Source organism: Podarcis pityusensis, assembly GCF_964106645.2.
Source record: "Podarcis pityusensis genome assembly, chromosome: 4".
Taxonomy (NCBI): domain Eukaryota; kingdom Metazoa; phylum Chordata; class Lepidosauria; order Squamata; family Lacertidae; genus Podarcis; species Podarcis pityusensis.
The window spans coordinates 22,100,195-22,126,362 of NC_138027.1; the positions used below are offsets into that span (position 1 = coordinate 22,100,195).

The 26,168-nt window shown below is 43.8% G+C and overlaps 2 protein-coding genes across 8 annotated transcripts in view; one reads left to right on the forward strand and one right to left on the reverse strand.

Annotated features, from left to right (window-relative positions):
* Positions 1-26,168, reverse strand: part of ALKBH8 (alkB homolog 8, tRNA methyltransferase) — a 229,924-nt gene that overhangs the window by 85,424 nt on the left and 118,332 nt on the right. The gene's annotated exons all lie outside the window — the stretch shown is intronic.
* Positions 1-26,168, forward strand: part of ELMOD1 (ELMO domain containing 1) — a 48,761-nt gene that overhangs the window by 12,641 nt on the left and 9,952 nt on the right. For 3 of the 7 annotated variants that reach the window (XM_081003933.1, XM_081003934.1, XM_081003935.1), the window contains exons 2-9: positions 3,566-3,669; positions 14,660-14,805; positions 15,218-15,246; positions 16,652-16,749; positions 18,090-18,219; positions 20,690-20,823; positions 22,178-22,246; positions 22,511-22,534. In XM_081003933.1, the coding sequence (XP_080860059.1) occupies positions 3,653-3,669; positions 14,660-14,805; positions 15,218-15,246; positions 16,652-16,749; positions 18,090-18,219; positions 20,690-20,823; positions 22,178-22,246; positions 22,511-22,534 (647 nt within the window). In that variant the 5' untranslated portion in view covers positions 3,566-3,652. Of the gene's footprint in view, positions 1-3,565; positions 3,670-12,728; positions 12,862-14,659; positions 14,806-15,217; positions 15,247-16,651; positions 16,750-18,089; positions 18,220-20,689; positions 20,824-22,177; positions 22,247-22,510; positions 22,535-26,168 lie in introns of all 7 variants that reach the window. The other 4 variants (XM_081003936.1, XM_081003938.1, XM_081003937.1 and 1 more) reach the window with 4 other exon arrangements.

Consider the following 26,168-nt stretch of genomic DNA (forward strand, 5'->3'; position numbering starts at 1 on the left):
GACATTAAACAATGATTTTCTGACAATATGGTTCTTAAAGGCCTTATTTGCTTTAACCTTGTCATACCATAAATATGCATGCCATCCAAAGGTATTGTTGAACCCTTCCAAATCTAACACATCAGTGTCTTCAAGAAGTAGCCAGTCTTTTAGCCAGCAGAACGCTGCGGCTTCATAATACAACTTTAAGTCTGGCAGGGCAAAGCCCCCTCTTTGTTTTGCATCGGTTAATATCTTGAACTTAATTCTGGGCTTTTTGCCCTGCCAGACAAACTTAGAAATGTCTCTCTGCCACTTCTGAAAGCACTCCGTTTTGTCCAAAACCTGAAGTGTTTGAAATAAGAACAACATCCTTGGCAATACATTCATCTTGATAGCAGCAATTCGGCCTAACAAAGAAAGTTTCAATTTTGACCAACTATCTAAGTCTCTCTTAATTTCTGTCCAACATTTTTCATAATTGTCCTTAAATAGACTTAGATTTTTTGCTGTTATGTTTACCCCTAGGTATTTTACTTTTTTAACCACATTAAGTTCCGTCTCATTCTGAAACCGTTCTGACTCTGTATTAGTCAAGTTTTTCCCCAAAACCTTAGTTTTCTGTTTATTTAATTTAAATCCAGCCACCCGACCAAAGTCATTAATCAATTGTAATACTCTTTTCGTACTGGGCTCTGGCTTCTGCAAGGTCAAAACCAGGTCATCTGCGAAAGCTTTTAATTTATATTGTTTCTGACCGACCTGAATTCCTTCCACCAACCGATCCCTTCTAATCATGTTCAATAGCACTTCCAGAACCGAAATAAATAACAAAGGGGAGATAGGGCAACCTTGTCGTGTCCCTTTTTCAATTTTAAACTCTTCTGTAACCACATTATTAACTATCAGTTTAGCTTTCTGTTCTGAATATATCGCCTCAATCCCATTCTCAAAACCCCGTCCCACTCCCATCTCTTTCAAATTTCCCATCATAAATTTCCAGGAGATATTGTCAAAGGCCTTCTCCGCATCTATAAAAATTAAAACTGCTTTTGTGTTTATGTCTGTTTGCAAAAGTTCCAAAATGTCAATAATGTTCCTTGTATTGGCAAACAGATGTCTTCCTGGGAGAAAGCCAGCCTGGTCCTTATGAATTACTTCATTTAAAACTTTTTTAAATCTATTTGCCAAAATGTCTGCAAATATTTTGTAATCCACATTTAAAAGAGAGATGGGACGGTAGTTCTTAAGTTGTGTCTTTTCAGCTTCCGACTTTGGTATTAATGTGATAAACGCTTCCTTCCACGACTCCGGTGCCCTCCTCCCCTCCATAATTTCATTGCTGACCTCCATCAAAGGTTGTATCAAATAGTCTTTCAATGTCTTATAGTACTTGGAGGTCAGCCCATCTGGTCCTGGAGATTTGCCAAGTTGCATGTTCTGGATAGCTTGTTCGATCTCCTGTCGTGTTATTTTAGAATTCAGGGTTGTCCTATTTTCTTGTGACAATTTAGATAGTCCGTTTTTTGCCAAAAATTGTTTAACCTCAACCTCATCTTGCGGCCCTTGGGTGTATAGTTTTTTGAAGTATCTCTGGAAACACTTTCTAATGTCCACTGGATTCTGGATGTTTTTTCCATCAACCTCTAAGTTTGTAACAGTATTTAATCTTTGTCTTCTCTTCAACTGCCAAGCTAGCAGTTTTCCACATTTATTCGCCGACTCAAACGTTTTTTGTTTCATTAATTTAACCTTCCATTCAATTTCCTGATTTATCAATTTAGAATATTGTGTTTGATAAAGTTTAATTTCTCTCAGAGTTGGCTGTGACTTCGGATTCACTCTTAATTTCTTCTCTAATTCTTTTATTTTATCCAAGATCTTATCTACCTGCTTCTTTTTTCTAACAGAGATTTGCAGTTCATCAATTTGAAGTTCTGTTTGGATTTCCCGTTACTTTTGTGCCTACGCCACTGTAACATATGTACACGCCCTCTCTGAAAGCAGTCGTGAATAAAAACTTTTACTAGCATCTTCCAAATAGCAGCAGGGAGTTCCACAACTGTGGGGTGCAACAAAGAAGGCAAAACCCCTATTGCTCTTAAGTCACTGACAATGTTCACCTGCATGTTATCAGATAGTCTTTGCATGTAAGTCGCACACATTGAGTTACATCCAAAGTAGTGCTAAGTCACAAGTCACTTAATGGTATACTTTGTTCTGTTGTGATGAAATGTTTTGCACCAGCAGCACATCATATGGCAGAATGGATAAACCGGTTGCTGGCAATTCCGTTGCACGACAGATTGGACAATCTCTTGTGCAATGGTTTTCTGCTAGCACAGCCATTGCCTCGGATCCCTGTTTTGCACATCGTTAAAATTCACCCGCCCTCCCGCTAGCGCAGAAGTCCTTGTGCCAGTGTACAGAGAGCATAGGATGCAGCTCACAGATCTCCCTTTTGATATTTCCTACTTTGACATTCTGTTAGAATGAGACTAAAAAAAGGAATGCATAGCAACATAAATTATAACATCAAGAAAGCCCGAAGGAAACTCTTGCTCCATTACGGAGAGGAAATGGTGAAGCTGTTCAGTGTCATTTATTTCACGACACGTACAGATTCACCTTTCCCTCATTGGCAGGCTTCCTTATAACAGAAGTTCTCTGACTTACAAGATGTGCACTACAAGTCCTGCCCTCAGAAACTCCATAGTAGGGACCCAGATAATCTCAAATCAGAACCTCATAATGATGATACAGTTTTGGATAAAAGTTGCACCTTTTCCCCAAGTACCTCTGAATTATTTACAGACGTTAGTTACATGCACACTATCAAAGATAGTCCCCTCACAAAGCTACAATTCCCAGGCTGGTTTAGCAGTCAGCCTGCTTCCCTGAGAACTCTGGGAATTTTAGCTCTGTGAGGGGACTAGGCATCTCCTAATATTAGTGCCCTTAACAAGCTATAGTTCCCAGGATTCTTTGAGGGAAGCCATGACTGTTTAGTAAAATACCGCTTTAAATGTAGGGTACGGGTTGGGCCATTGTCTAACCTCCTTACGAACAGATCAGGTTGAATGCTCAATAAACGAGTTTGTCTGAAGCACCCACAATAAACTTTAAATAGATAAAACAAACAACAGGTTAATTCAGTGGCGGCAGCAAGCAAACATTTTGTCACCTTTCACCTGGCTGCCTACTTACTTTATTTTATTTTATTTTATTTTATTTGAAGCAATATGTAATTCAATGCTTGGTTGACCCATTGTCATTTTTTTTTTAAAAAAAGTATATATTTGCTTGCTTGGATCGGATCTGTGTAGCAGTGTCACAAGAACTAGCCAACTTTTTCTCATTTAAACTGTAACACTCAGGAAAACAAAGCCATTTTACAGTTTGTTTTTACCTTCTCCTGAACGAGAAAGGGATTCATTTAACATGAATGTGTTGAGGGTCACCCATTCTACTCTGCAAATGCTGAATCTGACCTCGAGGGCTTAGATGTATCATTTGAAAAGACCACCCAACTAGACTTGGGCCCTGTTTACTTCTCTTACCAAACGTGTTCAACTTGCTTTCACAGCATATTTAACTTCTGGAGAAAACATTGCTTGTGATCAGCTGAGGATAGTTCCCGAAAGTGAAAGAACTGAAGAACAAAAACACCAAAATGAAGCACTTCCTGAGGTAACACTCCCATATTTTTGCTTGCATAGTAATTATCTTACTCTGTCTATTATAGAGCCAAGGTAATATTTCTGCATCGAGAATAGCTCCCATCTTGTGATCAGTTGAAAGTATAAATGGTCTCATTGTCTGGGCACGGTACTGACAGACCAATTTCACCGGCTGTCCTGCCTAGCACTTCCTTAACTGCCCTCAGTAGGCATTGGTTGTTCAGCCTTTCAAAGCTGATTGGCAGCCTTAAGGACTGGGAGCATGAAAACTCAGAACAGAAGTCTCTAGAGTCAAATGGAAAATGTGCCATTTTGTGTGTGTGTGTTTTAGGGACTGTTGCTAATTAGGATGAAAATGTGCAGCCGTTGAAAAAGCATTGCCCTGGATAGTTTTTTGTTTGACCTTGGAGACATCATCTCATGTACTTTGTGATTCATGATAGACAGGATGGATGTGAACAGCCTGGGAAGAATTGCTCTCATTCTAAACTAGTTTTGTTTTCCATTGGTGATACCATCATGTAGCCAAATTCAATTGGCTATACAACATTATGACATCATAATGACCACATCCCCCATTACAGAGCAAGGTGGTCTTTAAGAGCTTCTGAGGGATGGGTGTCTACTGGTTATTCCATGGCCAGCAGATTGTCACTTGCTGACAATGCAAAAACAGGCCTTCTTGGTGATAGCACCCACCATCTGAAATGCCCTCCCTTGGGTAATTTGTGAGTTGAAGAGAATAATGACCTCTATATGCCTCTTAAAAATTTATGTGCTTATCCAAGCTTCTCTTGACTCTTAATTTTTAATTTTTGTTTTGTTTCGTACCGCTCTGAGGTGGGTTGTGGTTTTTTTTGCACTTGTGTTTTGTTTCTATCTATTTTTTTGGAAACTTTCTTGAATGCTGTTGCATTGTTGTTTTCATATAAACCTCTTCGAGATTTTTCAATAAATTAAGATGTATGAACCTGAACGGTATGAAGGGCTGTATCATTTGAAAACAGACATGCTGAAAGTACTTTTGTTACTCATGAAAAATCTTTAAATAAAAACATAAAAAGATGTATGAGCCATTTAATAAATTAATTAATAAATTAGATTATCACTGATTGCTTGTGGCTAGCTCTAGAAGGAAGCCCCAACCAGGTTTTGAAAATGATGTTGATGCAGCAGCTGGGAAAATAACGACACTGAACTTTCACACATTTAAAAGGCGATTGGGGACATATTTCTGCCCATTCCTTTAAAAGCACTACAGAAAACAGAAAAACCCTGAAAGGAAGGTTTCTCTGGATGTTTGATGGAAACATGTTGACAGGTGTCCATTCACCCAGCTGTCTGGAAGCAGGTCTTCCCTGGCCGCCTTGCAAGCAAGGCACTGAGAAGTACAGTGGTGCCTTGCAAGACGAAAAGAATCCGTTCTGTGAGTCTCTTCGTCTAGCGGTTTTTTCGTCTTGCGAAGCAAGCCCATTGACGGATTAGCGCTATTAGCGCTATTAGCGGCTTATCGGCTTAGCGGATAAGCGGCTTAGCGGCTTAGAAAAAGGGAGGGGGGAAGGCAAAAAAACCCGCAGGAACTCGCAAGACATTTTCGTCTTGCGAAGCAAGCCCATAGGAGATTCGTTTCGCGAAGCACCTCCAAAACGGAAAACTCTTTCGTCTTGCGAGTTTTCCGTCTTGCGAGGCATTCGTCTTGCGAGGCACCACTGTACACAGGGTAAGGTCTGCTTTGCACCACTCCTTGAAGAAAAGAAATAGCAGGAGACGCTAGTCATTGCTTATCTTCTCCAAGCTGCAATAGGGATGAGAGCAGATCTTCTGCTCTCCCAGTCCCAAGTCTCTTGGCACTTGCAGTTGGCGGTGGCAACCACAGATAATGGCTGGCGGGTAAGCCAAGTCATCATTTGTGGACCTCCTCCAGATGGTACCCTTCATAAGCTTTATTCTGCAAGAATTAAGCGCCTACGTTAATAGCAGACTGAGAGAGTTGCCCACTTTGCTGGTGTAAATAATCCTGATGTACATGGATCAGTGGTCTGATTCTGCATGAGACAGCTTCCTTTGTTCTTCCTAAGCAGGCGTGGGATCACGCTCTGGCAGTTCTTCTATAATTTTTGAATGTATGTTTGATAACACCTTGTGCACGGTTTTTGTCTTTGACTAGGGTAATGGTGGGGTTTTTTAGTTATCAGTATTTTTAGGAGCTAATTTGAAACAGTAAGCAGTTGATTTCGAGCCATATAGAAAGATCTGAGGAGTTCCTAAGCTAAATCTCAGTAAGGCATGTAGCAGCTTGTAGATCTCTATGGACCAGTCTCCCAGGCGCTCTCCATGGTGCTGCTTGGCTGTTCATCTGCCTGAGTTATAAACTGTTATGCAAACATACATAGGAGATATTGCTGGTTCGGCACCAGACCATCTCAATCAAATGAATATCACAATACAGCAAGTCCCACTTCTTGTTTGTTTGTTTCCTAGCGCGTATAAAAGTTTTGTTTACACTATACCGTAGTCTTATTGCCTGAAGGAGCGTCTCCACCCCCATCGTTCTAACCAGATGCTGAAGTCCAGGTCCAAGGGCCTTCTGGCAGTTCCCTCACAGCGAGAAGTAAGGTTACAGGGAATCAGGCTGAGGGCCTTCTCGGTAGTGGTGCCCACCCTGTGGAACGCCCTCCCATTAGTTGTCAAGGAAGAAACAACTATCTGACTTTTAGAGGATAATCTGAAGGCAGCCCTGTTTAGGAAAGTGTTTAATGTTTGATGTTTTATCATGCTTTTAATATTCTGTTGGGAACCACCCAGAGTGGCTGGGGAGGCCTGGCCAGATGGGTGGGGTATAAGTAATAAATTATTATTATTATTATTATTATTATTATTATTAGGCCAGGCCTCGCTGGCTGCAGGAACTGGAGGGGAGAGACCCAGCTCCAGGCCTAGGCAGCTCCACTTGCATGATGAGAAGAGGGTATGACTGCACATGTTGTTGATTATGGTCTCATCCACACCATATATTTAAAGTACATCGTTTCCCCCAAAGAATCCTAGGAACCGTAGTTTGTTAAGGATGCTGGGGGTTGTAGCTCTGTGAGGAATAAACTACAGTTTCCAAGTGTGGATATGACCTCTTTACTTGGGTAGACCAAAGTAAAGAGAATTTGGGGGTGGCGGCTGAGTATAAAAACATCAAAGGGTCCTTTGGCACCTTAAAGACACACAAATTGATTTTGTACAAGCTTCCATGGATTACAGTCCACTTCAGCAGATGCATGAGGTGTTATCCTGAGTTGCAGTTTCTTGGTTTGAGAGGCAGGGAGATGACATTGTAAACTGTGAGGTTAGTAGGAAAAGGGATGCAGAAAAGCAAAGGTGATGGTGGTTATGACTTGAAAAGTCGTTGATAAAATGTTGATAACACAGACACCCCAGTAATTGGTAAGCCAGTTAGCACATGTTGTGTGGTTAATGAGTGATAATACATAAACAAGCAGATTGCATTTAAATGGGGTTAAATCCTTCACACAGGTAATGGAAAAGGTGAGTTTCACTGACTTCAGTCAAAATTGTGTGTGGTTGTTGCCTGACTGTGTGTGTGTATGCAAAAAGTATATTTGCCCTTCTTTTTGGTCCAGAGACATTCAGAGAGGATTACAACTAAAAGCCATAAATAAAAGCCATAATTGGTAACTTTTTTTAAAGCAACATAAAATATTGTGTGTAACAGCATTTGTGCTATGGGGGCAACTCTTGGAAACATTGTGTGCTGCAGTGGGATGTTTGGAGCCTGCAAGTATGACAGAACAGGATTTTATCAGCAACGTTTTCTAAAAGAGAACAGACTGAGGTAATTTGTAGTTCTCACTCTGTGTATGTAACTGTGCCTTATTTGCTTAGTTAAACAGTCTATATACTGTTTAGCATCTCAAGTCTCTAAACAGTGCAGAGTGAGGTTAAGAAGATGCAGTAAAGATAAAAACAGTGGAAAGTGAAAACAGTTAAAAATAACTGCGAGATCAGAAAACTTAATTAAAAGGGCTGCTGATTTATTTATTTTTAATGACTTCACCAGGCACTGGAAGTTCAACAGAGAGGGAGCTATTCTGATTTCAGCCCGGAGGGAGTTCCACAGAATTAGGCCCACAATACCGGACACATTGCTCCTGGTGGATATGAACCAGGCATCCAAGCCACAGGGGACCCCTGACTCCCCTGAAGACCTCCGTGATCATGTGGGGATATGCGGATTAAGGTGTAATGAACCAAGTTGTTGATGGCCTTGCAAATTAATCCAAGAAGTGTGAACCTGGCCAAGTAGCCTATGGGAAATTAGTACAAGCTTTTAGGCCAACTGAGTTATGTGCTGGCTCTACTCCATCCCCACCAACTGTGTGTGAGAGAGAAAGAAGAACTTATTATGACTACAGTCGTACCTTGGATCCTGAACACCTTGCGAGTCGAACGTTTTGGCTCCCGTATGCCGCAAACCCGGAAGTGAGTGTTCCGGTTTGCAAACGTTCTTTGGAACCCAGACGTCCAACAGGGCTTCCGTGGCTTCCAATTGGCTGCAGGAGCTTCCTGCAGCCAGTCGGAAGCCGTGCCTTGGTTTCCGAATGTTTTGGAAGTCAAACAGACTTCCGGAACGGATTCTGTTTGACTTCTGAGGTACCACAGTATATTCAGGTATAGCTTCCTTCCAATAAATCTGTTCTGAACGAGTGATGACCCAGAACTCCATATGGCTGATCATGCAGTACTAGTTACACAAGCACTATTTGGTGTGTGTTTTGCTGCTGTTTTTAGATTTTATTTTCCTTGCTCTTGGAAAGAGGATGAGGATAGTCTCCATCTCTGCATGATAGACAGAGCCATGGGATAAAGCCATCTTGGAGCTGGAGTTCCTGGCTGCTGCTCCAACTGGCCTTGGTTGTTGTCCTGGCAACAGTGCTTTCGCTGGCCTTCCTGGTTCATGCAGAAGTCTAGTTAGGACTCTGCCGCAGATCTAGGCTTGACTAGTTTCTGCTATCTCCATTCCCCTCCCTCTGTTGTATTTTACTACAGCCTGCAAGAGGGACTCTGGAGGCTTCTTTTATTCATTATTCATTTCAACATTTCCTTCTTTGCTCTTCAGCTAAAAAAAGGCTCCCAGAGTAATTTACAGATCACTTTTTTTTTTTAAGGCAGTCTGTTCCCATAGGCTAACCAGCTTAATAAGACACCACGCAAAAGTAAAATGGATTGGGAGGAAAGATGAGAATAAGCCAAGTCTTAGGGCTTTTCCACACTTCGTCTCCCCTCTTCAGAGCTGAGTTGGAGCAAACAGCCATTCGGGTTTTCCCCAGATTGACATTTGCTCTGGTTTAGAACTAAAGAGCAGGTTTTCCATGGGAAAGGAGCAGGGGGAAACTAGAGCACCTGGGACAAGTGGAACTATGAAGCAGCCCTAAGTTACAAGTTCTTCCAATGGCCAGCTTGAGGTGGAAGCAATTTGATAAGAGGGGATGCCAAAAATTGCTGGTCTCTTGGTGGTATGGATCTCTTCCTCCAATCTGGTGGAATGGCTGTGACCAGTTGATGGAAGGAGGAGTCTGGCTTCTCAGCACAGCGAGAAGCTTCAGCATCCCTTCTCTTCCCTCCTCTGCTATAGCATCATGGAATCTTGCTCTGTGGTGGAAATAAGGCAGCCACCTTCAATTTTGTTTGCCAAACACATTTTTATCCTCCTCCTTGTCTCAGGACACTAGGATGGGAAAACATGAGGTAAGGAAATACAGATAAAGAGGTAGAGATGATTATTATTATTATTATTATTATTATTATTATTATTTATTACTTATACCCCGCCCATCTGGCCAGGCCTCCCCAGCCACTCTGGGCGGCTTCCAACAGGATATTAAAAACACAATAAAAGATGAAACTTTAAAAACTCCCCTAAACAGGGCTGCCTTCAGATGTCTTCTAAAAGTCAGATAGTTGTTTATTTCCTTAACATCTGATGGGAGGGCGGGTGCCACTACTGAGAAGGCCCTCACAGTGAGGGAACCGCCAGAAGGCCCTCAGAGCTGGACCTCAGTGTCCGGACTGAATGATGGGGGTGGAGAGGCTCCTTCAGGTATACTAGGCCCAAGGCCAATAAAGTAGGAAAGTGAGAGAGGCTGAGAGGCAAGCTAGTCAGTGATGTTCAGGTAAAGCAGGGATGGGAAGGAAGTCTTTGAGCCTCCAGATGTTTCTGAACTACAACTCTCACCAACCCCAGCAAGTATTGCCAATGGGCATGGATGATGGGAGTTGTTGTTCCGCAACATTTGGAGGGACAGAAGTTCCTCACCTCTGCCCCATAAAGAGAAAAGTCAAGTAAACCTCTTTTTCTAGTAATGTTTACTAGATGCTGATGGGGCCTTTCCTTTCACAAAGGTATGTCCGCAGGTGGTGGGTTTGCATTCCTGCCTTCTACCCACATATACAGCTTCACACATGAATCTGGCATACTCAGATATGCTCATTTGAGTGTGTTTTTTGTTAGACGGAAGGATTGTGGGAATGGACTTGGCATGCAGGTTGTGCTGATAGTCATCCTGAGGCTTTTGTTAACATACATGATTTCAGAGTGCCCAAAACAGGTTTCTTCTCTTAGAATCTGCTGTGACTGTTGGTTGTGGCATTTCTGAAAACCTGCGTTGCACGTTGCCAAGCAGTTTTTTTGGTGCCTGCTGATCTCTCGATGTATGTAGCAGCTCTCGTATGTAGTCTGCTCACATCTAGAGAAATAAATAATTGAGGCAGCTGCATCATGAGGACGATCTGCAGAGTATGTAATGTTTTTGAACGACTTTGCTCTGCTATGAACTCTGGTTGCCATAGTGCCTTTCCATATCTAAACAGATGGATAAACAGAAAAATCACTCATCTCTGTACAGTGGTGCCTCGCAAGACGAAATTAATTCGTTCCGCAAGTCTCTTCGTCTTGCGAGTTTTTCGTCTTGCGATGCACGGTTTCCCATAGGAATGCATTGAAAATCAATCAATGCGTTCCTAGGGAAACCGCCTTCAGACCAGGTCCGGGGACAGTCTGTCCCCGGACCTCTTCTGAAGGCTGGGGGGGGGGGGGGACAAGGGCTTTTCTTCCCACCCCCAGCATTTTAAAAAACCCCAGGACAGCGGAGGACTTCTCCGCTGTCCGGGCGATCTTAAAATGCTGGCGGGCGGCATTTTAAAATCGCCCCGGACAGCGGAGGACTTCTCCGCTGTCCGGGGCGATTTAAAAGCCCCTGGGAAGGCAGGCAGGGGGGACAAAGACTTTCGCCCCCCGCCCGCCTTCAGAAGGTGTTCCCGCCCCCCGCCCCGCTTCGGAACAGTGTTCCGAAGTGGGGCGGCTGGGGCAGGTGTTCCCGCCCCCCGCCCCGCTTCGGAACAGCGTTTTAAAATGCTGGGGGTCGGGAGCGAAGCGAAGTGAACGCTTCGCTCCCGACCCCCAGCATTTTAAAATCTCCCCGGGACAGCAGAGACTTCTCTGCTGTCCCGGGGAGATTTTAAAATGCTGGGGGTCGGCAGCGAACGCTTCGCTCCCGCCCGCCAGCATTTTAAGATCGCCCGGGGCAGGCGGGGGGGAAGGCAGGCGGGGGGGAGCAAAGGCTTTTGCCCCCCACCGGCCTTCAGAAGAGGTCCTCTTCTGAAGGCCGGCTGTGGGCGAAAGTCTTTGCTCCCGACCGCCAGCATTTCCCTATGGGCTTTCGTCTTGCGATGCAAGCCCATAGGGAAATTCGTCTTGCGAAGCGCCTCCAAAACAGAAAACCCTTTCGTCTTGCGGGTTTTCCGTCTTGCGAGGCATTCGTCTTGCGGGGCACCACTGTATCTGAGAATCTGGCTACTACTTAGTACAATATTGAGGGAAACAAAGAAACATTCAGAAGGAGGTCATCTGAGAAAGGTAGTCTGTTCGTCATAATACCCAGGGCAGGTTTTTAGCAGACTCCTTCACTGACAATCTTATATAAAGCTGTAAAAGCCATTGGATCTGGTCATATCTGCATATTCATTTACTCTGAAATTTATAAGAGGTTTCTGAAAGCAGGGAAGCTCCTGCTTTCTATCTGAAGCATAAATGAAGCTAATCGGAGTGTCATAATGAATGTGTGCGGTTCAGCAAACTTTATTACACCAGTCCTTAGCAGCGAAAATGATTGCCTTCTCTGTCACTTCCTGTTTAAGCCTAAAGCTTGGCTTTCCTAGAGCTGTGTTCATAATGTCTGTGGGTGGATGAAAGAGTTGTGTCAAGGCATGTTATATGTTGTGAGCCATTCCTTCACCTTTATATTTTGACAGCCCAAATCTGTGCGAGAGACAGCAGCAAGGGACCCAACTAACTGTGGACTTTGTTCACACAGCTGCCATTGCTTGGAGGAGTAGTGGCTCAATCTCTTGGGGCAAGAAGAAGCTATACAACCGATTTGTGTGAAAGGGGTGTACGGGAGTGTTAGTGGAGGGGTAGACCTCTGGTAGGGGACACATCCTTCTGGGGTTGTTTGTCCACCTTTGGTCCCCATCCTGCACTCAGCTCTCACCTGTGGCTCCTAGAAAAGGCATAGGCAAACTCCGGTTCTCCAGATGTTTGGGACTACAATGCACATGCTGTAGAGGGAACTGAGGGGCAGATGGGGCTCATCAGCCTGGGAAAGTAGCTCATCTAGAAGAAGGAAAACTCTGATCCTAAACCTCTTCTGCCTTGTGGGATATCTTAGGGAAAAGGCTAACGATGAAACCCTACAGAAGTGGTCCCTAAGTGGAGTCCCTAAGATGGTTGGATGGCGTCTTGTACACCTCCTTCCAGCAATTCCTGCAGCCAAGTTTGTGCTGGAGAGGGAAAGTGCTGGGTCAAGGGCTGACCCACTTTCTAATTTCTTAAAAATATTAAGTCCTCTTTCTGAAAACGCCGTGCCATGTTAAAACGCTTCTTCTTTTCTTTTCTTTTCTTTTCTTTTAAAAAAGGCATTAATTTGTGATCTTAGTGGAATTAGGAAAGTCAGCTCATCTTAAAGTGTAATCCATTTCATGAATAGTGTGCTTTCATTGCAGGATTTCTACAAGCAAGAATTATTTTTTATAAAACAAAACAAAAGATTCCATACTTTTAACTCTCCATTCTTGTTCCTAAAGAAGATCTCCAATGTCATAAGTTTAAGATGGACGAGTAGTGTGTCATTTAAAGGTACCCACCAAATGAATATTATCTTACTTTAGATATCTGGCTATAATATAGTGCTTTCTAAGTAGTATCCACTGTGAGCTGTGTTCTGTAATAGCTTATTTGTGCTGCAGAAACAATGTGATATATCTTACTGGCTCCACTTTGACTGATGTTGGTACTTAAGATAAGCTGATCGGACAATGCAGGCTCCCAGATATGGCATCTGGGCCGCTGTTGTTCTTCTCCACTTCTGCTCTGCCATGGTTTGGCTTAGCATATTATCTGAACCTGGTTTATCTCCTCTTGACAAACTATGAGCCTACAGACTTTGGCTACAGCTCGTGGTTTGTGTAAAGCAAGACAGACCATGAACCTGAGTTTGAATATGCTACACCAAACCCATGGCTCATTTCAAAGCAACAAAGCAGGGGTTCAGGCCAGCTCCTTTCAGGGTTTGGGTGCATGGAGAGTTCCATATGATGAACTCTGTCAGGCAACTGAACCAAGCAGGATTGAACTCACACATCAACTCATGTGCTGGGAGTTCAGTCCTGCTATCTACAGGAGAAGCAGTCACATCTCTACCTGCCCCATGCCTGGTGCCAAATGGGAAGTCCTGATGGGCCAAATATGGACTGCAGGCCAGAGGTTACCCAGCCTTGGACCAGGTGTCCAGTGTACCTCCATCATCTGCCACCATCTGCAGGCAGGACTGGGTGCTGTGCAGGCCAAGTTGTAGGCCATCAGGAGTAGAATCGACATAGGGTGGTTGTGTGTATTGTGTACTATGCTGCTCCTTGTTGGTTTAAGAACAGTTCCTGTTCGGTGGCTCTCTTGGCTTCAACTGAAACTACATCAAGTGTGCAGTTTGGACAAGGTCCTTGACATTCCCTGAGGGGCACCATTTTCTTCTGCCAAAATGCATTCCGGACCCTACGGACTGAAGCTCTTGATTAGAAGCTCTAATGAACTTGCATCCAAACCAACTTAGCATTCCTGTCCTTCAGCCCTTTTCACATAGACTAGTCCTTTTCTGAACCTCACACGTTCTTGCCGTTTTCCAGCGCAATCTGTCTCTCATCATCCATTCTCATTTCTCAACATTCCACTCCCTCCACTTAACCTTCTCTCAGAACAGGTTTATACTGAGCATGTGCGGGCCACGCTCTTATGAAATCCCGTTGACTATCATTAGCCTCGGCAACGGCTTTTTAATAAAAGCTGCAAAATGTTTACGCTTTGTTTGAGGAAAGCACGTTCCAGGTGTTCCTGTTGACATATCACAGCAACTCATTTCTGCAAACACACCGTACAAATGGAGAAATGTTTTCGGGAAAAGCCACCCCAAACACACACTTCCTGTCCATCTGCAGAAGTCTCTCACCAAACAGTTGTTTAGAATAAGTCATTTCTTATCCTTTCTACCCTAAGTTCAGGATTGATCACCCTCAAACTTACCTCTCATGCAGTGCCAAATTTCAAATCGGCCCATTGAACCATTTTCTAACTATAAACAGTAGTACCTCCTCCTGCCCCCCACCCCTGTTTCTTATAGCTGTGGGAAGTGAATCACCCTAGATGTACAACTGCAGCAGCATGCCTTTTGTCTGAGAATGGCTAGCAGGCTCTCGCTTACTAAGAGGAAGCTTAATTCTTTTGTTTTTGAACAACCTTACTCCTGACAGTAGGCCCCAGTAGTATGGTGTGTATGTTAGAAATCTTCTTAAAGATAACTTTGAATAATGGAACTCTTACAGGGGGACTTTGCTTCACCTCAGGAGCTTGCCTTGAGTTCTCACTCTAAGGATTCTTTTGACAGAATGCTTGTCCAGGTTTGCCTGTACTTCTATTGCAAATGCTTATGGCGCTGCCTGAAATTCGTGGTGAGGAAACTGACGGGACGCTGCGAGTTGCAAAGGATCTGCTACAGCACAAAGCCTGGCGCTGGCAGAACTATGAAAATCGGTAAGTGGTTTTGAAACCATTGCTCTGGTATTTAATGTTGTTCTGTGTCGTAATTGCTGTGTGTATGAGAGAGAGAGAGATTACCCTGCAGTATAGCTTTAAAATTAGCTTAGGTCTCAACTTGCATTTTAAACTGTAGCCTCGAGCAGAATGTCAACATACCCAGTCAATTGCAAACGCATTTTACGTTACTGAACCAATATAGCTTGCCGTTTCGTTTGTATCAGTATGAGAACCTTCTTCACTATTTGTGGGGATTTGGCTACACATTTTTATAACTGCATAAGAAAAGAGGAAAGTTGGGAAGGAGAGAATTACAAAGGTTTGTGATAGTATTTTCATTGTTGGCTGTGTTGTTGAAGATGCAAAAAGTCTAATAGAAGTTAAAGTTTTAAAAATGTTTTCTTGACAGAATCGTCATTGAGAAGTTCAAAAAACAAGGTAAGTAAATGTTTCTATTTTTGTCTCCATGTTTGGCCGATTGTATTAGCAGCTTACACAGGCTTACAAGCAAGAAAACCTCCTTGCCAACATACGAAGCCACATTAGGCCATTCATGCAGCCTTGCATTTAACTACTTGCCTGGTTGGCAGAGGCAACTAGGAGTACCTTGCAGGCGAGTGCATTGAATTCCATCTAGGCAAGTGAGCAGGCTGGGGGAGGAGGAGCTGGTATTTATATTGTTCCCTCCTTTACCAACCTGCTTGGCTTCCATGCGGGCTGCAGAGTGCTCAACAAGACCCAAAGTCAGCTGGTTGTCAGGTCTTGAGAAGCCCCTTTCAAAACTCTTATCATGCACAGCACTCTGAAAGCGACTAAGCAACACTCAACCACCAACTGATTGTTGGGTCTTTCTAAGCCCTATTCAAAGCGCTGTCTGTGAGCGTCATTGAGAGACTAATTGGCAGAATGTTTTGTATGCTGAAAAGTGCTTTAAAATTCAGGAGAACATTAGTCAGTCTTTATCCAAGCATATGTTAGCGAGATATCATACAGAATAATCTACTCAGATTTTAAGACCATCAAGGAATATTGCTAAGCTTTGTACCCCAGTTTCTAAGATGCCAGGCATTTTGCAACTTTCCACATTTTTCCTCCCAACACCCTTTTGAGTTAGAACACTGCTCAGGCCGGGAGACAACTTTGTATCTTTCATATTTTAATGCAGACATAAAATTTGCATTTTCCGAACCAATATTTGAACCAAACACAACTCTCCTTCAAAACTCATACTTCTCCAAATTTCCAGTGCAGGCCCAAAAATGCTTTGAGTAGTTAAAGCAATGTACAAAAATGCATTCTTTCATGGGAAAATTGTGGGAAGGCAATAATGCATGCCAATTTCCAAGCAGACTTTTATTTTGTAAAAAATTTACAAACACGAGTAAACCTACTTAAGACTGCAGAAATGAGAATTGGAAGGAAACGGAAATGGAAAGATTGACTTTCCTCTACAACTCTCTACTTACCTCATTCAGCAGATGGAAGGAGAGACTGAGGAACCGTGACCTGTCCAAGGCACTTATTGAGCTGGTGCCAATTTACTTATTAATTTGGTTTACTTCATGAGATTTATACACCCCTCAATTGTAAAAACAAACAAACAAACCTCAGTGCAGTTTGCGGAAAATAGACTTGGTGGGGGAGGGATGAGGTGTACGTATTGATACAGTTGACCATGTTCAGTATGAGGCATGCATAAAAAGAAGCCTAGATCTGTGGCGTCACCACTGCTGGAGGGCACCACATTGGCTGTGATACTTCTCACAAAGTTGCATTCTGTTGTTCCTGTAGTGCTTCACTTCCTATGGCAGTGACCAATGTGCGTTAAAAATTTTTTTTCCAGTTGCTCCAGAATTCAGTCAGTGTTCATCCAGATGCTATTGAAAAAACTATAGATGCCATCATGGAACTGAAGAGGATTAACCCAGATGTAAATCCGCAGTAAGTTCGTGTGAATGGAGTGGGATGGCAAAAGTTACTTAGTGTGCTTAAATGATTGTGTGCTTCATCTCTTTGGGGGGGGGGGTCTGTCTTCCCACATAAGTTCACAGTATTGTGTGCTTTGATTCTTTAGTTGTGCCCGCTGATGATCACAGGTGACTTTTGGTCTTGTTTCATTTTCTGTCTGTTCAGCCCTTTCATGTCTATTGTACAACTAGATCTGGAGGCAAAGCACCACCTGTAACAACCACATTATTAATCAAGACGTTGCACCTTCTTGAACCATGGCTTGTAAAAGGTGGAAATGAGCCAGTATGTAAACGTATATACACACAGGCCAGACACAGACACTGACACCCAGATTTCTGACCATGCTTTAGTCACCTGACCCACATCATCCCAAGTTTCCAGCATATATCCATGATGTGATGCTGTGGTCTAAACCACTGAGCTTCTTGGGCTTGCTGATTGGAAGGTCAGCGGTTCAAATCCCCGCAACGGGGTGAGCTCCCATTGCTTTGTCCCAGCTCCTGCCAACCTAGCAGTTCGAAAGCATGCCAGTGCAAGTAGATAAATAGGTACCACTGTGGCAGGAAGGTAAACGGTGTTTCCATGCACTCTGGCACTCATCATGGTCCTCCGTGCGCCAGTAGCGGTTTAGTCATGCTGGCCACATGACCCGGAAAACTGTCTGTGGACAAACACTGACTCCCTCAGCCTGAAAGCAAGATGAGCACCGCAACCCCATAGTTGCTTTGACTGGACTGACTCCTACATTATGTGAAGAAAAGTGCGCTCTGCACATGCTCAGAAGCATTTTCCTCATCATTAAACTATTAGTGTTTATCTTCCCTAGAATTAAGGATCCAGGCTTCTAGAGCATATGGTGTGGGGGTTTTTTTCCACATAGACCTGAGCCACAACTGTGGGGCAGCATGTCCCCTTTCCTCACACAAAAATCCACATCAGGTTTTCCATTGCCACTTGGTAGAGAGCAAATCAGGTCTGCTGGAAGTGAAGGCTTATGGGAGAGCAGCAAAGAGCAAAGTTGTCAAAGGGAGCTTTGAAAATGATGTGACCTTGGGGGAAGCGATGTCATTAGTCTCTTTCGCTTTTCTCCCTGCCGTGGGCATCACCTGTGGCAAAGCTTCTCGGCTGTCAGTGCAGGCAGCGCAACATAGGTTCAGAATTGCTGTTCCATTGCCTCAATGAGCATGCCTTTTCACATTCATGAATGGCGGAAAGGATAAAAGTGTAGCTCCACGCTGAGGTAATGTCAATCATGCAAAGCTAAATTACTGAGCGAGGTGTTCTTACCGTTTGTCATCTTTTCACTCTAGGCTAGGTGTCTCTCTGCAGGCCTGCCTCCTACAGATTGTAGGGTACAGGAATTTGATTGCAGAGGTGGAAAAACTGCGTAGAGAGCCCTATGATTCTGAGGATCCCCAGCATGAAGAAATGCTTCTGAAGGTAAGCTGTGGAAGCGCACTTCCAAAGAGCTCTTTACATTCCGAGAGACTGTTAACTGAAACCAGTCTCCGCAAAAGGCTTGACCGCACAATTGTCTGTACTGAGAACAGCTTGTTACCTCCAATTTATTTATTAGCATTATCTAGGCTAAGTGTAGAGGGACGTGGGTGGCTCTGTGGGTTAAACCACAGAGCCTAGGACTTGCCAATCAGAAGGTCGGTGGTTCGAATCCCCACAACGGGGTGAGATTCCGTTGCTCGGTCCCTGCTCCTGCCAACCTAGCAGTTCGAAAGCACACAGTGCAAGTAGATAAATAGGTACTGCTTCAGCGGGAAGGTAAACGGCGTTTCCGTGTGCTGCTCTGGTTTGCCAGAAGTGGCTTAGTCATGCTGGCCACATGACCTGGAAGCTGTATGCCGGTTCCCTCGGCCAATAAAGCGAGATGAGCGCCGCAACCCCAGAGTCAGTCACGACTAGACCTAATGGTCAGGGGTCACTTTACCTTTTAGGCTAAGCATGGGTAACCTTTTTCTTTTGTTGAGGGCCACATTCCCTCTGAATTAATCTGCCAGGGGACATATGCCCTTGGGTAGATTCCGAGACAAAAATGTTCTGGAGAAGCTAACTCAGAATAAAGACTCTCCTGTTCAGAATATCGGCTCATTTCTGTGTTTACCTCTCTCCTCTCCTGCTTCTGATTCTGCACTTCTCTCTGCCACAGACTCCCCCCACTCACTAAGCCCTGTGACCTCTTCGGCTTCCGATATCTCTTCCTGGTCTCCTCCCTCTGACCACTTACCATCACACCACCACCAATCCCCTGGCCCTGGGCCTTCTTCCCTTGGGGGGTTCCCCAGTTGTTTCCTCCTCCTCCCCCCTCCTCTGCATCCAACCAGTCCATGACACAGATGCACCTCACCCAAGGCAGGTGTTTCATAAATGGGGAGTTACCACCGAGATTGCCCTGCCACAGGTCAGGGCCAGCTGTTCAGCCTCCAGGGGGTGGCATCACCAACAAGGCTTCTCCTGATGAGCCCACATGCCAGTGTTGGGAAGACAAAACAGGGCAGAGCAACAAATATACATTTTTACCTTGACACATTTGGCTAGTTTCTGCGCACACTCTCACACCCCTCTCTATGCTCCATCCAGACAAACAAAGGCCTTATCAGGGACACTTTCCACTCATGCAAAATCATAGTGGGTGTGAAGCAGGGACAATGAGCATGTGGCCTGGAGACAGACTTCGGAGGGCTAGATTTGGTTCCCTTGTCCCAGGTTCCCTACATCTCCCGTAGGGGATGTGCGGGTAAAATGATGCAGGCTGTCTGAGACCTGCTATCAGGTTTTCTGATATAGCAGTACCTCGGGTTAAATACTTAATTCGTTCCGGAGGTCCGTTCTTAACCTGAAACTGTACTTAACCTGAAGCACCACTTTAGCTAATGGGGCCTCCTGCTGCTGCGCCGCCGGAGCCCGATTTCTGTTCTCATCCTGAAGCAAAGTTCTTAACCCGAGGTACTATTTCTGGGTTAGCGGAGTCTGTAACCTGAAGCGTATGTAACCTGAGGTACCACTGTACTGTTTACTTTTAAAACATCCATAGGGAAGAGGAGTATTGGAGGATGAAGGTGTTAATCTTTCTTTTCCTCAGAATGAGGGAATGACAGGAATGAAAAGCTGCAGCGGAGGGCCAAAGGAGAGGGGAAAGTATTGGGGTTTAGGTGTCCTGTCAGCAGAGAGTGTTTGGCCAGAGGTGGTAAGGGGGGCAGTTAATGGGGGACAGTAGTAGCTCGACGGAGGTGACAAGCAACACAAGCAGGGGCACAGTCCCTAATGAAAAATAATAGTAAAGAATAAGGTTTAAATATTATTAATATTACTAATACTAAATATTATTAAGGTCACCCCTTCATTTCTTGTTTCACATCTCTTAGGGCAGCATGAATTTTTACTTGGGGGTAGGACTGTGAAGCTGAGGGGCCCTGAATCTGCTCTCCTTCCTGAAAGCACTTGTATATGTCTCTTTTATTTCCTTGTTTGTTTGTGCCCTTGTGAAATTGGCTTAAAGCGGGGGGGGGGGGGGGAATCTCTCAAGCCTTGGAGAATCAAGAAGGCTAATCGCCTTAGTGATTTGCAACCAAATAAACTTGAGGGTTCCTCCCCGCCCCCACTTATGCAGAGGCAGTGAATGTACCCAGTGAGCCCTTGTCAATGTTTTTACACCATTTCTACATTAGGCCAAAATATGGGGGGGGGGGTGTTGGGTTTCTCCAGCAGGCAGTATTTCAAATGTCTGCTATGTCTAAGGAATACTTCTTCCTCAGTCTGTATTTGCTCCAGGCTCTTCCGAATGCTGTGCATAACAATGAAGGCAAAATCCCATAGAGAACTACTAGTTTCAGAAATGTCAATCCATTGAAGGTCTGAGTTGTAACATACCTGTGATTTTTCCCTCCCCCTCCTGTAGCTATGGAAATGCTTGAAACCTGATTTCCCATTGGAAGCCCGGATTTCCAAGCAGTGGTGTGAAATTGGTTTCCAAGGCGATGATCCTAAAACAGATTTCAGAGGAATGGGCCTCCTGGGGCTGTATAACTTATTGTAAGTATATTTCTGTTTCTCTTAAAGTTTGAACCTAAAGGTATAAATTATCCTCCTGCTTATATGTTTCAGGCTTTATTAAGGCAATTGTCATTCTAGATAGCTTGTAGGTTCCTACCACAGTTGCTGCAATTTTTCATCCCTCTTGATGAGAAGTAATTTCTTTTTCTTTTCTAGGAACAATTTATTTCACATTCTCCACAACCCAGTTATATCCAGTGCTTCATAAGCAGACATTCTGCATGCCCAGCAATTGGGCTTTCCACCTCCTCATGGGTGGCGCTGTGGTCTAAACCACAGAGCCTAGGGCTTGCCGATCAGAAGGTTGGCGGTTCAAATCCCTTCGACGGGGTGAGCTCCCGTTTCTTGGTCCCTGCTCCTGGCAACCTAGCAGTTTGAAAGCACGTCAAAGTGCAAGTAGATAAATAGGTACCGCTCTGGCGGGAAGGTAAACAGCGTTTCCGTGCACTGCTCTGGTTCGCCAGAAGTGGCTTCGTCATGCTGGCCATATGACCTGGAAGCTGTACGCCGGCTCCCTTGGCCAATAAAGCAAGATGAGCGCCGCAACCCCAGAGTCGGTCACGACTGGACCTAATGGTCAGGGGTCCCTTTACCCTTACCTTTCTCCTCACCCATCCCAAAATCTGTTCCAGAGATTCCCCCAATTCTGTATATTTAAAGACAATATTCTTTGAGGCATCCAGTTTTTAAGAAAGCAGTTCAATTTCTGTCTCTCATCACTCTGGTTTTCTCTCTCTCTCGCATAGCTGGTTAATTTTGCCATTGATCTGTATCCCCCCCCCCCCATAATTTCTCAAACAAATGCGCTCACTGATGGAGCTTTTCCTTGTCCCTAGCATGCGTGAATGCATTTATTTAGATCATTTTTAATAGGAGTCTATTGCACACATTGCAGTATGTAAGATAAAGAGTGTAGCAGCACATGGCAGCTTCACAGCCACAGAAAGAAGACTGACTGTCTTGCTTAAGTGTACAGATTACATATTCTTTATTATTGTTCATGGACCCAAACAGAACAAAACCAACATCTGTACAGGTAGAATATCATAGCATACAAGATACCTGAAAGTGGGTTGTAAAACATAAATGACATAAAATATCAGGAATATCTGAAACATGTTTAAAGTAAGATGTACAATATGATGACTTAAAATATAGAAGTTAAGAGGCAGTTGAAAAGCTCACCCCCCAAAAAAAAACATGTTTGCCAAACCTGGTTCATACGGTACGTTTTAAATGTACAAACCGGGTATCTGCATATAGTTTGAGGAAATGTACCTACAGATGTTTAGAGCTATGTTGTAAAACTCCGAAATGTGTTTTTCTCCTCCAGATATTTTGCTGAATGTGATGCTGCTGCAGCTCAGCAAATCCTCTCTGACTCCCTTCAACCAAAATACAGGTAACATTTTGAAGCTGGAAATAGCAGCCACCTCGAATAAATAAATCCGATTTGTAATAATTCTGCATCTCTTTTACTGTTAACATAAAACATTGTCTGTGTTTCTCGAACTGTTACTTAAGATTAGAGAGATAAAATGCCTCATTTCCATGTGTTCTACAGTCTGATTTTACTGTTAAGTACATAAAATTTAATCCAAGTTTATATTGATTTTTAAGCTATTTATTTTTCCTTTCCCTTTCGCCCCCATCTTTCACAATGAAGGGAAGTCACTAAAGAGGAGCTAAGGTATTTTTTTTTCCTTTTGCCTTTTATAATCCTTTCAAATTAAGTTTTGAAGCAGAAAAATATATATTCTAGGACAGCCTTTGCCAACCTAGTGCCCTCCAGATGTTTCAGACTTCCATCAGCCCTAGCCAGAGCATGCTGATGTGTGGGCTATGTAGAAAAAAGGCCCCATTGATTCCAGAATATAATAATGTCTATGCAGAGCCTTAGCGGGGAGACAAGGCAAAGTGGGAAAGGGCAAAGACTTTCTCTCTGCTTTCCACCCAAAGACTAGAGCAGGCATAGGCAAACTCCGGCCCTCCAGATGTTTGGGACTACAATTCCCATCATCCCTGACCTCTGGTCCTGTTAGCTGGGGATGATGGGAATTGTAGTCCCAAACATCTGGAGGGCCAGAGTTTCCCTATGCCTGGACTAGATATATCAGAATTAAGTTACAGGAGGGTAGATCTCGTCTGAGCACTGGGTGAAACCTTTGCACATTAAGAGCAATATGACAACTGGACCAGTGAGGTAGAGGGGTGGTGGGCTTTTCCTTCCTGGGGGTCTTCAAGCAGAGGCAAGGACAGCCACCTCTTAAGGATATATCTGTGGAATTCCTGCATCAGGCAGAGGGTTGAACCAGTTGACCTCCTGGACCACCTCCATCTCTACCAGCAACCAATAGGTTGTCCTCCTCCTTATAGGACCGTGATATATTTTTCACACATGGGACACTTCAAAGTACCTTTCTGACCGGCTGACCTTACTGTGAAAAAGGGAGAACACATGATCAAAGCATAATTGAATCTCTGGATGTCACTGTTGCAAAGCGCTGCAATGGCCACACGCTTAGACAGGGTTAAGGTAACATCATGGAGGATAAAAGCTAGCAATAGCTATTAGTAGTCACAGTGGCCCAACAGAACCTTCAGGCTGGCCTTTCTTTTTCAATTGCTGGTGAACAGTAGCGAGAAAGGACTGGAAGGGCCATGCAGCCAGCTGAGATGTGTGCATTCTGTAGCGTGTCACTGATGCAGTAATAACACATTAGTGGTGCATTTATACTGAGTCATCCACACACCGTTCTGCTTTATCAGTTGTTCTGCAGTGCTTTCCAAATGTCACAGCATTATTGCTGTCCTGCGCACTATAGCACAACAGAAGCAGGACAAAGCAGCAACAACAACCCTGGAAATACTATGACATAAAAGGTTTCATGCACTGATTGGAAACAGAGCAGGATGCCCACCCTGTAATCTTTGCAGGTCAAACAGTATTGAAAGTGGAGTTGCGTATAGCTAGCATGAGCATAAATAATCAAGAATGCACAGTAAAAAGGATGTATGGAGGGTCTCTCTGTATATATCACTACTATGCCTTTCTTCTGAGCTTCCCAAAAGCATCTAGTTGGCCACTTTTGGAAATACAGAACTGAGCTAGATCAGTCTGGCCTGATCCTGCAAGGCTCTTTTTATGTTACTGTTTTCAATGCAATTGAGTAGTCTTGTCTTAAAGCAACAAAACCAAATGTTGCTATCTTAAATTTGAAAGAAAAAAAAGGTTGCTTAAAAACCCACAGCAAGCACCAGGGGAAAGCACAGAAAAGCGTTACATTATCTAATGCCAGATATCACCTCTGTTATTTTCTGTGGAATAGGGAATCCAAGGGCACAGTAATTATACGTGAATCCCTCACGTGCAATTTCATCAGCCACACACCCAGCCAGAAGAAGCGCACATTGTCTTCGTTCCAAGAGCACCACCGAAACGTTTGAGCAGCACTATGTTCGTACCAAGGTCACAAGAATAGGCAGATGGCATAGAACCAGTTAGAATATTCTGGAGAGCTGGAGAGAAAGTCGACAGCCTCCTGAAGGGCTTATGCCTTCAAGCAGACAGTGGCTGAGGGCAGTTCCAGATGTGATATTTTTCAGTGCAGTGATAATTTCTACACCGCAGCTTCTAGACATGTCTGATAGCAGCAGGAGAATTTATGACACTTAGGGTATTCCCCCCCCCAAGGGGTTATTCGGTAAGATGAATGACACTGATCCAGGTGCCCAAAGTGCAGCGCTCTGACCATTAAGCCATACTGTCTGTCGCTGTGTGGAAGATTAATAGATTACCTCTATTAACAGATGCTTAAGACAACACTGCACTCCATAAAGCTGAGTCAGTACAGAAGCATCTTTATTTTTAGAATTTTCACCTAGCAATGCCAAGCAACAACAAATACACCACAAGCTATTGGTGTTTTCAATGTGCTCTTTTTTTCTTTCCTTTTTAAGTGCCATTTCTTCCAGTCTAGTTTAAACACCGTTTCCTTGAAGATTCATTAGTTTTATATAATCTGGGGGAGGAGAAGGAGAGAGAGAAGTGAGGGTTGTATATGTTTTTCCTTGAAGAATGCAATCCTCTTTTTCACTTCTTAGTTCTTTAAATAGGCCAAAGTAGAAAGGCAAGCCTCAAAAATCACACAGAAGTCCAAACCTGGACTAAACAAAACAAATAAATTCAGCACAGAGGGGAAAGAAAATGGTGGCTAAAGGCGTAGGCTTTGATGACAAAATAGATTTAGAATTCAGGACTGTGTGTATTACTGTGTTTCTGCACTGTTAGATAAAACCATTTTCCATTTTCTGTGTGGCAACGTTGTGGCGCGGCAAATCCCCCTGTCGTTCTTTGTGTGCATGTCTGTGCATGCAATTTTCCAATAAAAAGCATCTACCAGACCCAGAAATAATTTTAGAGACACGTGTCTTCTAGACTGCCTTTTTGTTGCTGTTGAGATGTTGTTGGTAATGAGAAATATAATGTGTCGATATTTTATTAATCTCTGAAGTGGGATTCGTGCTTTGGGGTGGGGTGGGGCTTTAATTATTGCTGTCAGGTGTGTTTTGTACTGTTTGGTGCTTTCTAGTGTGTCTGAAAAAAATATACACAGCCCCTGCTGTGGCAGCTGTAATAGCAAAAGCATCAAAGAAAGAGGAAAACTCCAAGGCCGTGTATAAGCCAAAATGATGGTAATGCCATTTCTATCCTTTGCAAGTGTGCTAGGTAAATAATACACTCATAAACCATATCTACATAGGTATTTAATTAAAATATTATGCCTGACCTTAGACTTTCTAGGTGAAGACCTGTATTAAGAAGTAGCATGTGTAGTGCCTTTTGAGGAACTGATCACGCTCTTGATGAAGAACAGGAGATGGAATCAGTCTGTTGTTGCTCAGAGAGTATTGGGCTTGGGTTCAAATCCTGCTCTGCCATAAAGCTCACTGGGTGGGCAAGTGAAACAGGTACAGTGGTACCTCTGGTTATGAACTTAATTTGTTCCGGAGGTCCGTTCTTAACCTGAAACCGTTCTTGATCTGAGGTACCACTTTAGCTAATGGGGCCTCTTGCTGCCACTACGCCGCCAGCGTGCGATTTCTGTTCTCATCTTGAGGTAAAGTTCTTACCCCGAGGTACTACTTTGGGTTAGCGGAGTCTGTAACCCGAGGTGTTAGTAACCCAAGGTACCACTGTATTAGTTTCTGGTTAATGAGCAGACTCCCCAGGGATGCAGAAATGTAGAAGAAGGGATTAAAACAAACCTTCCAGAAATAGCTTGATAAGGTCTGAGCATGCAGAGGGCCCACTAGATTCAGTG